At 37.6% G+C, this 12,556-nt stretch overlaps 1 protein-coding gene across 1 annotated transcript in view; it reads left to right on the forward strand.

Annotated features, from left to right (window-relative positions):
• The window catches only part of CTNNA3 (catenin alpha 3), a 781,530-nt gene that overhangs the window by 750,112 nt on the left and 18,862 nt on the right, over positions 1-12,556 (forward strand). The window contains exons 16-17 of the mRNA XM_063307559.1: positions 4,251-4,356; positions 11,690-11,824. Coding sequence (XP_063163629.1) covers positions 4,251-4,356; positions 11,690-11,824 — 241 coding nt within the window. The remainder of the gene's footprint in view (positions 1-4,250; positions 4,357-11,689; positions 11,825-12,556) is intronic.

The following is a 12,556-nucleotide window of genomic DNA, read 5'->3' on the forward strand; positions in this document are numbered from 1 at the left end:
ACCCACCTGGCTGACTTTCTTGTACTCAGTGGGGAAACAAGAGCCATATTCCTTCATGTATATGGACACGGTCAGGAAGAACGCCAACTGTCATGGGTCTCCATCGAACTGAACTTGTATGTTCTTTGGGGTTGTGCTCTGTGTTGCCCCACTGGGCAGCACTTTACCCCCATCTCCTTGGCTTTCTGGGTGGCCCCCACTCCACCTGTGTCTCACTGGGGACTCGAAATCCTGGGTTGGGGTTAGAATACGCTGTCTTCCTCGTGAGTCTGGTGACTCCGCCCTGGATAGCTGAGTTGAGATTTCTGCCAAGGGGTAAGCCATGGTCTCCAGGTTTCTTGATACCTTCTGCAACACCACTTCCATGGCAGACATCCTTACCTCCAAATTCCGCATGTCTTGCAGAGTTCCATTCAAATCTGGAATGGTTCCATGCGACCCCAGACTCTACACTCTTACTTGCACCTCCACAGGTGGAGGGGGTCTCCCCTATTCTTCTCTGGCACCGATCTGGGAAGGTCCCCCCTGTGGTTCTTCGATGATAACACTCAGCATCTGAGGTTCTCTCACGAAATTGAGGGAGTGGAGGGCACTTTCTAACTCTGTCTGGTTGAGCCGGGGTTCCACCTTGCACTCGCTGTCTCCACTCCCCGAACTCTCCTCCATCTCAATTTTTCCTTCTTCCACTTTGGCATACAGCACGGTCCTCTCAAATGACGGTAGAGGCAATGGCTGCTTAGCCTGGGACTTTCCGTGTTTAGGCATGGTTCGTCAACTCTCAGCTGATTACTTGCTCAGGAAGAGTTTTCGAAATTATGGATTCACAGCTTAATGTCAGCACCTGATCATTAGAGCATTCACACATACACAGTCAGGAGGCTGGGATTCCTTCAACTGTTTTAATGAAGCATAATGAACGGTACAGAAGGCAAGCTGCAATTAAAGATTTCCCGTGCAAACCTAATTTAAAACTACATCCCATCCCCTCAGTTAGTCCCCTTTCCACGAAACATGTCACTCATCACTCCTCCTCCCATCTAGATGGTATTCCTGGCATATCTCAACCTTGTGTCCTTGATGTGCTCCATAGCCATAATAAACCACTTTACACTCCAACTTCACACACCCCTCCCATCTGGCAACCTGGGAGAAGAAAATGATGGAAGATGCTCCGATAAGGGTTTCTGTGAAACCTTTGATCAGGGGATCTGACAAGAGAATTGTTTTAAGAAACTGGGAAAGTAGTATTATTCCCAATACTAAGGACATGTAAGAGACATGTAATTTATCTCATTTTAAAAAGGCAATTTTATCTACTAATCAAAACAATGACACAATATCTTTCCCTTTGGCACAGGTTTCATGACATTTTACAATAGAGTATTATGATTTATTCTCTTTAATCTAGAAACATTTAAATATTGTTTAATATTTAATGGATATGAGATGTGTATAGGTAGTTAGTAATCCTTTTTTGTCGTTTCTTTTTTCTTAGTTTATTACTGCTTTTTCTTGCTGGCTTTTTAATAAATTTTTGTCTCTTTCCCTTTTTTTATGTGGGGGTGGTTATTAAAATTTGTTAAAAATGAATAAACAAACTTATATAAAAAAGAAATCATTGCCATTTAATCATTGCCCCTCACAGGTGGGCTTTGGGATTTATTTTGGTATTTGCTTTGCTCATACCAAGAGTTTTTCTGATTCAGATCCCACATTACACTCTTCAGAAGCTACATAGTGGGTGATTTTGTCATATGTAAAATCCGTACAGATTGCTTAATAATAATAATTGAAAAGTCAGTGCATGGTCTGTGCTGGTCATATGGCTGTACAGTAGCTGCTATTTCTAAACATCTTATGATGCATTGGAAGGTAGAAACAAAGCTTCATAGCTGTGCTTTTCTAGAGATCAGTGGCATCACAAGGAGGATCAAAACAGGCAAAATGGTGCAAGCTGCACTGTGATGCAAGCCCTGTCCCTTTTGTATGTATGTGATGTATCTTGCATCTATTTTGCATCTATTTTGACCCCACTTTCCATGGACACTGCTGCTGGAGACACCTGAAGAATGTCACTTCAGAATCCAAAAATGCAGGTTCAGTCAAGCTAATCAAACAATAATGAAGACAATGCAGGCTTGTTTTGAGAATGAAATGTTCTAGCCAAACTTAATTCACAGGATTATGTTCAACGAAGTAATTGGAAAAATTGGCTGCTGGAAATTCAAGCTCTAATGTTTGTTTTTAAAGAAACCACACATAGAAAATTATTCCTTCCTCTGAGGGAATGAGAAGAATGGCTAAAACCAAATCTAATTCATTTGAAGTCCACTGTGAATGTGCTTTTGGGATCAGTCGTTCATTAAAAATGCTTTGAAAATAAGGCATGTGGGGGGCAGTTTCCCACATTTTTTTCTTTTTCTCTTCTTTTTAACCCTCTTCAGTTTGGAGTTAATCAATTCTGGATATAAGTAGGGATCAGTGGTATCACTAGCATGGAGATTGAAGACAAATAATCTTTACTAATACGCAGATCAGAGTATCTTTCAGATATCATTATTCTTCCTCTTCTTGCTTGGCCCAGAAAAAGATTTCAGGCCCTCAGTACAGATATTTTTTTAAATATAATATCCATTAAAATAAAATTTTAATAAGATTAAAAAACTATGGAAACATAAAAGGAAAAGTAAAAAAGAAAGAAATATGAAAGAACAAAAGAAAAAGTGAAAGATGACAAAAGAAAAAGAGAAAACAAAAAATATCTAAAGAAGTGACTTCTTCTTTGCAGCAGTTACAAACATAGTAATTACCATGTCCAACCTCCCAAATTACATATCATGGTTCCCTTCTTCCCATAAACAAACCTTTTTAATCAATAAATCCTGAAATCACCAATTCATTTTTGTCCATTTTCAGCAAAAAGCCCATAAAGGGTTTCCAGTCTTTTATAAAAGTAATTGTTGTTCCCTCCTTAATCAAACAAGTCAATTTAGCCATTTCTGCAAGCTCTGCCATCTTCACAATCCATTCCTCCATTATGGGTATTTCTGTATTCTTCCATCTTTGTGTAAATAATAGCCTTGCTGCGGTCACCATATATAGACCAATCATCCATGAGCCTTTTCTGGCTGGCTGTCCATAAGTCCTAATAAGAAAACGTCCAGTTTCATCTGAATATTAATTTTTAAAACTCTCTGTATCAACATATGTCCCTTCATGTTTTTTTACTTTTCCATCAGTAACTAGAAGTACCTTTATACATCTTAGACAATTTCTCTGGTATTGTATACAAATGGTACATCATTTTATAAAAGTTCTCTTTTACATTGTAAGACAATGTGAATTTCAAACCTTGTCACCACAGCCCTCAATACAGATATTGAGGAGGACTTGTGCCCGCTCAAAACCCCCACCCTATTTGGTATGCCAGGCATCTGTTTGGGAGTCCATTCTCTCATGCAAAACACTAAGCATCCCACAGAAGATTGACGTTTTGCCTCCTTCCTTTTTAAAAATATTTGAAATTCCCATTCAAGAAGGTCTTTGGCAATCCCCCTTAAAGGAAATAGAAAGATTCACAAGTGATCTTGAAATGCTCTGTTTAGATGGTAAGTTGTGTTTAATTTGTGACACCTTTTCTGACTTATAGTCATGCAAGATTGGATGAAGAGATTGCTTGTCTCCTTCCTTCTATCTTCTCAGCAAATTTTGTTGTAGGGTTGCCAAGTTTCTTGAAATTGCTATTGCCGCAAGAAGATTGTTTAGCAATCTTGATTATTTGTTCCTTTATGTATGTGTGAACACACACACACACACACACATACATTTATTTTTATAGTTTTCTTTTTCTTCTGGCTGTTTTCATATATGTGGTATATTAATTTGTCCTCCGACCATAAATTTAGTTTAACAATCACTTTAGTTTTAGTAATTTTCTTCATTTCCTGTTCATCCAAATAACATGAACCATTCCTACTTTGCTGTTGTTCTTAGTTTATGTTTTAGATGTTGATTTAAAATATTTTTATGGGTGGATAGTAGGCCACCTTGAGAAACAGGGGCATCACAAAATAGATAAAATTTGATCGCCTGGTTGCAGCCACTACCTTGATCACACCTGTTGGGAAACTTTTGTTTTCAAATGTGACAGAGACATTATTAGAGGACTAAAAGAAACTGTGTTCTCATATTTATTCTAAGACAGTACCAGATACTTAATATTCATTATATACATGTTGTTTTAATTAAAGGGGCAGAGGGCCACTGAAGAATACATCAGATGTGATTAATGCAGCTAAAATGATCTCAGAGTCAGGATCTAGGATGGATATGCTTGCAAGGCTCATTTCTAATCAGGTAAGCTAACAGGAAAAGCATAACACGTTGTACGTTACAACTGACTCCATGCTTCAAATACTATTGTATTGTTTATATTCTTTGTCAGGTGCCTATTTTCTTTGTCAAGAAGATACTCAGGAATTACTACAGCTAACAGCATGTTGCAGAACGAATTATTAAACCAGAAGCACATGGACCAGTTAATTATTTGTCATCATGCTAAAATTATCTTGGTAACTTGAATTTTAAACCCCATAATTGCCTTTATAATACACCTCGTGTTTCACAAGAATGCTATCACCTTACTTTTTCAATTTCATTTATAATAATCTACAAACATAAATTGGAATAGGGTCTTTTAATAAGTAAAAATAGGAAAAGATAAAAATGCTATAATTTCTTGTAAAGTATAGCAAGAATTAAATGCCCTTTCATAATCTAGTTCTGCTAAAAATAAAAGCCTATACAAGACCAAACCAAATGAGATACAAACATTTATTAAACTTGCATTGGTTTATTTGCTTATGAGGTAGATATGGGACACAAGTTTTACCTTCTATTTTACTTCTCTGCTTTGCCACTCCAAGCTTGTTTTTGATCCTGGAACTTAGCTAAAGTGAAAACGTGTGCAGAATATGGCTTTGAAGGACAGAGTGAAGATCTGTCACCAAAGCAATTAGCAGATAAATGAGCATTGAGCCCCGGCAAAGCAAGTGCCTTACAAAAATGCCTCAGGCAGCCTCCCTACCCTTAATTCACATGAAGATAAAACAGGGGAGAAAGGAAACAGACTTGCAAGATTCTGTTACTATAGCCAGTGTAACAAAAGTAGTTTTAAGTCTGCACAGTGTTTGTTTCTTAGTCTGGTCTACCCGATAGGGCTGAAAAAACATGAGAAGTATGATAAGGGAAAACAAAGGAGAAGGTAGGTTAGTAGTAGGGATAGTTTTTATTTTACAGGTATTCTGAAAACAAATCTCAGCAGCACTGTTCCAGTGGGGATTTAGTTAATTGAATTGTGCCTTTGATGCTATTTTTTTTTTAATTGTTGATTTTGGTTATCTATTTATCTGTGCACTTCTTTGGACTTGGATGTATCCCATCCAGAGTCCATTTGGATTGTGAAATAAATACATACATACATACATACATACTATTTTGAGTATGTTCTTACTAAAGATAGTTTAACTCATAGGATACATTTAACTCACAGTCTGGACTTTAATGGTTTCTCTTGCTTTGTAAAGTCTGTGTGACATACAGACCATTGCCCTCCTCTGGCTAGATAGAAGTGTAAAGAGGTTTTATGTGCATGTCCTTAATAATGACCTAGAGCCTTGTTCACTGAAGACTCGTGGGTACATTTGCAACCCTGATCCAGCTGCTCATGTTAAACTGGTAGCCTGGCAGAAAACCGAGAGCAGCCAAATCAGCAGCCCAAGAGTACAGAGATCTCCCCTGAAACAGCTGCTTGGCATCGTTCCTGATTATCTTTCCCCACTATATGCACACCTTCCCATAACAATGAGCATGCATGCCAGTGAACTGTGGGCTAGGTGTTTTATTATTCTGCAATTTAAACAGACATTTTTTCAAAGATATTTTTTTCTGGTTGGCAAACTGGGAGATAGCTGAATTGTTTAAACTTCTTGCCAAAGCTAATAATGTCATTTCAGTGGAACACAGTTTATCATTCACAGTACCTTTCAGAGCACAGCTCTGTTAGCCTGAGACCACCTTCCAATCAACACCTCCATCATAAACCAAGTAAAAAAAAAAAGAATTTTTTTTGCTCTCATGTAGCTTCTAATGTGAAAGTGTGCCTGAAATAAGCAATCAGTCTGTAATGAAGACTCAGTGTTGCATATCTTTGACCTTTTCCAGTTCATAAAGTAGAACAGTTTCAAGTGAATAACTTTTATTTGGGTTTCATGCCATCTCAGACCATCAAAATGGAGAACTGTGAAACCACTGAATTAGGCAATACAGATTATTGCCGGTGGAAGGGAAATACATTGTGATTTAACATTAGCTCCATCTTATAGGAACAACATTGCTTCTCATTTCTGTTTCAAGAAATCTGACACATTACAATAGATTCATTACTGTCATGGTAGTTGAATGTGTGGCTCAGAATTGACATGTTCTATTGCTGGAGTTCTCCAAGGATTGCAGATATTTCATTACTCTTCTAGGTGGCTTCATCAGTGCAGATTATATATTCTTCTGTCTTGCCTGCTTTGAACATACTGTACTTGGATAAGTGATTCTGTTAGCAGATGTTGCTTTACAAGTGACTGATACCTTGCTGTTGGTAGATTATTCAGCTGATAAGATGGTGGCTCTATCTTTGTGATGGTTGCTTCCTACATGATTGTTGGTATTGATTTCTGATGGGTTGTGTCATGGTTGTTAGGACAGGTGGTATTCTTTTCCTGTGATTGTTGAATTGATTGATTGTTGTGTGATGGGGGGAATCTGGTATGTTGAACTGATGCACTCAAGCTGGGTCTTTGGTTATGTCTTTTGATAGGTCCATCAATAGGGTAAGTCTAGGAATCTGTTGATCAATGCTTGGTTGGAATGCCCTGCTAAGAATTTTCTAGCATTTTTCAGTTTGGCTTCTACTAATATTTCCACTGTTTTCCAGTTGAAATAATTAGTGAAATAATTTCACTAATAAAGCTTTTGTCATTTTCTTAGACTAATAAGGGCTCATAGATTAAACCTGGATTGAAAGGTAAGATATAAATGGAGCAAAAGTTAATAAAACTATACATAAACCATCCTTTCTTCCTGCCTTGTACCATGAGTGTCTCCAAATAAGGCATTTATGCAATTTCCATGTCTCAAACACAGAATTCTACTGGGGAGGTGAGGGAGCATCCATACAGCTTTGTCTCACATTCACCATTCCCTTATGCTTTCCTGATACTTTTTCTCCCTTTCTCCTTGTGGATGGAAACAAAATTGATTGCATCAGGAACTTTCTTCCTGCAGCACCCATGCTTGATTGTACTTGGGCTGTTATTTTTACTTTAAATATAATTTGTGTTTCTTGGTGACTATAAGGTTTGGGTTTCTTGATTTTTTTTCCTGCTCTGTGCAAATCAGATTAGAGATTCATGGGAAGCTATATGTAGGAAGAAGTTGCATCTGTGTCTATAGAACTTTTGACAAGTACAGATTTTATTTGGTATCTTTTGGCTATATTTCTCAGTAGCATAGAATTGTTTTCTTCTGAGGTTTTAACTTCTGCCAACTTCTGCATGAAACAGAAACCCCATCATAATTTATGCCAGAATCATGCAGCCTCCCCAAAATCACTTAAATCATGTTGGCAGTCAATGTTTATTCTATGTTCAAATGATATTGCCAATTTCTTGTATTAATTATATTCTTAGATCCTTTTCACTGCCCCAGGAAGTAAGACATCTGGCAGCACCACCACAGGCCTTGTTTCCCTTGAGAAAACAGGAGGGCCTTTTGCTGTTTCACTTCTACCTATCTGGATTGTTGCTGTTGCTATTATAGCCGAAGGACATTAAACAGTAAAATCAAGAATAATTTCACTAATAAACTCTTTGTCCTTTTCTTGGGCTAATAAAGGTTCCTGAATACCTTGACTGAAAAGCAAGAGACAAATGTTCCAATAGTTAATAAAACTATATATAAACCTGCCTGCCTGCCTGCCTGCCTCAAAGCTTTATTTTATTATGCAATTTCCATGTCTGAAGCATGGAATTCTACTGGGGAGATGTGGGAGAGTTCATACAGCTTGGTCTCACCTTCATATTTCTCTTAAGTTTTCCTGCTGCTTCTTCTGTCTCTCTCCTTGTGGAGGGAAACAAGACTGACTGCACTAGGAACTGTCTTCCTGTAGCACCAACGTTTGATTGTACATGGGCCATTATTTTACTTTAAATGTAATTCTCATCTCTTGTTCCTTTCATCTTGTACCTTTCTGTATGCAAGGACACATTTCCTGATGTGGGACTGGGAAGGCTGATTCCCCGCCCCTCTTTCTATCTCCTAGTGAATTCCTGAAAGTTCTGGAAAGGGGTTTGCACTTCACACTTGTTGAGATCAATGTAAATGTGTCTCCTTCATAGGAAACAGCTTGCGATAGTTTGCAAATCCAACTGGTTATGGTGTGGCATTTCATTCACTCTAGTAATTTACCTGGTTCCCAATGCAGAATTGCAAGCTACCTTATTTTCTCACACCAGAAACTTGGCATGAAACTATTTCACACCTCTTCCCCATCCCCACAACTCAATTACGTACTTAAGAGGAAAACTTTCACACATTAGTGCCTGTTGAAGAAACATCAAGCAATCTTCCTTAATGCTTAACAAGAAATCAGTTTGAAAAAAAAGCTGATCACCCAGAGTTATAAAAATCCATTTTATGCTTATATTACAATACTGCAGAAGCCAGAAACTTAAAAAGCAAGTTCTAATTAAGACATTATTTTTTATTAGGATTCTATCTTGTTGCATATCAGTAAATTACCATAAAAAGTTTTCAAATATGTCAAGATGATTAAGACAAAAATCACAATAATATGTTCATGGTAAGTACAATCAGGGCAATTAAGATAGTTGTCTGTTTAGAATAGCATAAATTCAGTTTCACTTTATCTGCTATTCAGTGAGACCCCACTGAAATCAGTGCTGCAGTCAAACCCATCTATCTTCCCAGTGGTCTTTGTATATTTCACTGTGTCGGATTATGAACATGATTTTTAGTGCTGCAAATTCTAAAATCAGTAGAGTGAGGTAAGTCATTTTATTTCCTTGGAAAAATGCTGAGATGAAACTGATGCAAAATTTACTTGACACAGTATATAGCCAAAGGGGTTTTCTGTTATTTGATTTGATATTTTCCATTTTGAATTATGAATATGTAGCAATCTTTCCCTCTTATTGTTTTGCAAAATGTCAAATGACAATATCATTTCCCATTTAGCTCCAATTCCAATCACCAGAGGTGTGCAATTATAATCCATTCGAGGTTCTCAGAGGCTGTCTGTGTGGTTCATTGTAGAACAGCACTGAGATCTCTTTTCCAATTCCTGCCATTGCCATTCCTTCTGTGTTGAATACTATGCCACTGATTATGAATCTCACCCTTTCCAGGGAATAGGATGATTGCAGTGATCTTGGAATAGGCTATGACAGCCAGTTAGGTGCAGTGGTCAAGGCACCAGGCCAGAAACCAGGAGACCATGAGTTCGAGTCCCGCCATGGGCACAAAGCCAGCTCTCTCAGCCCTAGGAAGTAGGCAATGGCAAACCACTTCTGAAAAACCTGGCAAAGAAAACTGCAGCGACTAGTCCAGGCAGTTGCCAGGAGTCAACACTGACTCAAAGGCACACACAGACACAAACACACACTTTTTCACAGAGAAAAGGAATAGGCTATGTGTAGGTGCTCTTTCTGAAAAATGATGGAGACAGAGATAAGTGTTTTACTTCCATTGTTGGAGTGTAAATAAGTTACCTGGGACAAAGCATCTTAGTTCAGTGGAGTGTATTACTGAGAAGACATGTACAATGTTTTAGTTTTAGTGGCATAAACAGTTTCTACCTCTCCATAATTGCCAGTAATGAAGGAAGTAATTGGACAAATACTATGATATTTCTCAACATGGCTGCATGTCTCTATTCTCATCAGGGATCTTTTATTGTAGAACTTTTCTATAGTCTGGGTAGAGGATAATAGTATTTTGAGATATCTCCTCTGTAGGAAGAGTATATGTACTGGTCTTCATTTGGATCTCAATCTATTTCTGATGAAAATTATTATTCTGCCACAGCCTTTACTAAATATGGCAGCTCTGCCTAGTCAATACTTTTTATTGTGAAAAAGATCAGATTGCTAATTCTGTTTCAATGACACTCATTAAAAGGAAGGCCAATCTCATTCCAAAGGAAAATATAACAACATACAAAATTATAAAGATTTTAGAACTGTAACCCAAATATCAAATAATCTGGTTTCCTTTCTCTCAAATCCTTCTACTGACAATGTTAAATTTGTGCTACTTTTTCCCCCCCGCCTTTCCAACTGAAGTTTCATTCAGGGAACTTGTCCTTGAGCCCTTTGAGCTGGTTTCAAACCAGCTCCAGACCTTTGGAGGTCTGATTTGAAGAGCTGAGATGTTATTGTTTTCTGACTCCATTGTAGTTTATGAGAGAGGAAATCAAAGCTGGTGTTTCCTTGCAGGGCTGCAGTGCGTTTCCTCTCATAGGTAGCATCTCTTGTTTCTCCTCTCTTTTACAGCTCCTGAGCTGTGAGGTTGCCAGTATTCTCACATTTTTCCCTGGAAGCTCATAGGGAGATTTTACATTTAACAAGGAATGGGGGAAAGGTGGCCTGGAGGATATTTTCCTCCAATGACTTGCTTATTTCTTTAATTTTACACTCTCTCACTGGTCAGTTGGAGGAAGTGCTGATGGTTTCACGGTGATCTCTCCATGTTTTTTGTGTGACTTCAGCAGAACTGAAGACAACGGAGGGTCAGTTTCAAACTGTCTTGGAGAGATTTAGTAGTGGAAGCAGCTGCATGTGAAAATGCTGTCAGTTGTCTTTTTCATATTCAGTTCACAGGAACTCTTTCACTCTTTGAAACAGGAGAGCACACACTGAAGATACTATTCATAATGTTTTGCAGAATGACAAGTATGGGTGATTATTCAGCTCCATAATATTTTATTCCTGAAGGGGACATTTGTATTTACTGTGCCAGACACCAAGAACAAGCGAAAACAACAACACCACATAGGTATTAGATGCATAAAACAACATGGAATTCATTATTTATGTAGCTCTTGCAAAAACAGCATCATGCTATCAAATAAGTAAACTGGCAGCATACAAAAGAGCAACTGTAAATTTATGATGCTCACCAGAATCTGAGTTCAAGCAAACAACCTTTTGTTACATAAATCTTGATAAGGAGCATTAGAGAACTAGGATATTTGGAAGAAAGACAGCAGGCATAAACAGGATTGTGACATGGCCAAAACTCAAAGAACAGCACAATTAGTTCCTCACCCTTAAGGAATATTCAGTTTCCATTTCCCTGACCTTTCCCCACAAGGCACCTAGCAAACCATTTCTGAAATGAATAAGAGTTTCTTGTGAATTCAGTTTAAGATAATTAAAAAATATTTTAATATTAAAATATTAATATTTTAATATTAAAAATGGGGAAAATAAAAGAAAAATGGAAAAAAAATTCATTGGATTTATGTACCCCCTTAGCTCACTTTTCTTTTGGACCCCTGATGTTAAAAGTGGTTAGCCAAATGAAACTACTATGTATTTTTGCTTTTATTTTTTAGTGTCCAGACTTGTCATGTAAGCAAGACTTACTCGCTTACCTGGAACAAATCAAGCTCTACTCCCATCAACTCAAAATCTGCAGTCAAGTCAAAGCTGAAATCCAGAATTTAGGCGGAGAGCTCATCATGTCAGCAGTAAGTGCAAACTGCCCTGAAGGCATTTCATGATACTGTTATCTTGCAGGTACAACCTGGACTCTGGCAAGACAGGGTGACAGGTCTCTGAAACTAAATTTTAGCCTCTTGTAGGTGGAATCCTATCTGAACAAGTTCTTAGTGGGTGTGAATGCTAATGTAGTTGTAAATTAAGTCATATGTTTATTATTCATTTTCATATTTCCTTTGGAAAAAAAATTGAAGTTATATTTCTATGATCCTGGCACGAATTGAAGAATTATGTGATTAAGTATGGAAATAGGAGGATTTGCAGTGCTGTTCTGGATAATATAAAGGTGCCTATTTTCTGATTTTACCTTCTTTACATAAATTATATTCCAACAAGTGGATCCTGTAACAAGAAGTTGGTGTGTATAATATTCCTGTTCAGGTCTGCTTTTTCCTAGGACACTTCGTTCAGTTATGTCACCACTCCCAAATTTCCATTTTTCCCTACAACTATCATCATTACATGCTGCTATGGATTATAAAACATTTTGTACTCCTGCAAACCTTGTATCTTCTGTAAGTTTACAGCTACCTTCCTTTTTGGCTACATGATGAACTAAATGTCCACATTTAGAAAAAGAAGTAGGTGTTAGTATATAGGAACAGGCACCCTAATGCCCTCCAGATGTTTTGGATTTCAGCTCTTGTCAGTCCTACGGGTAGGGCTAGCTCTTCTGTTTCTGATAATACAGGGTACCTAAC

Source organism: Candoia aspera, chromosome 6, assembly GCF_035149785.1.
Source record: "Candoia aspera isolate rCanAsp1 chromosome 6, rCanAsp1.hap2, whole genome shotgun sequence".
In the NCBI taxonomy this organism is placed as follows: domain Eukaryota; kingdom Metazoa; phylum Chordata; class Lepidosauria; order Squamata; family Boidae; genus Candoia; species Candoia aspera.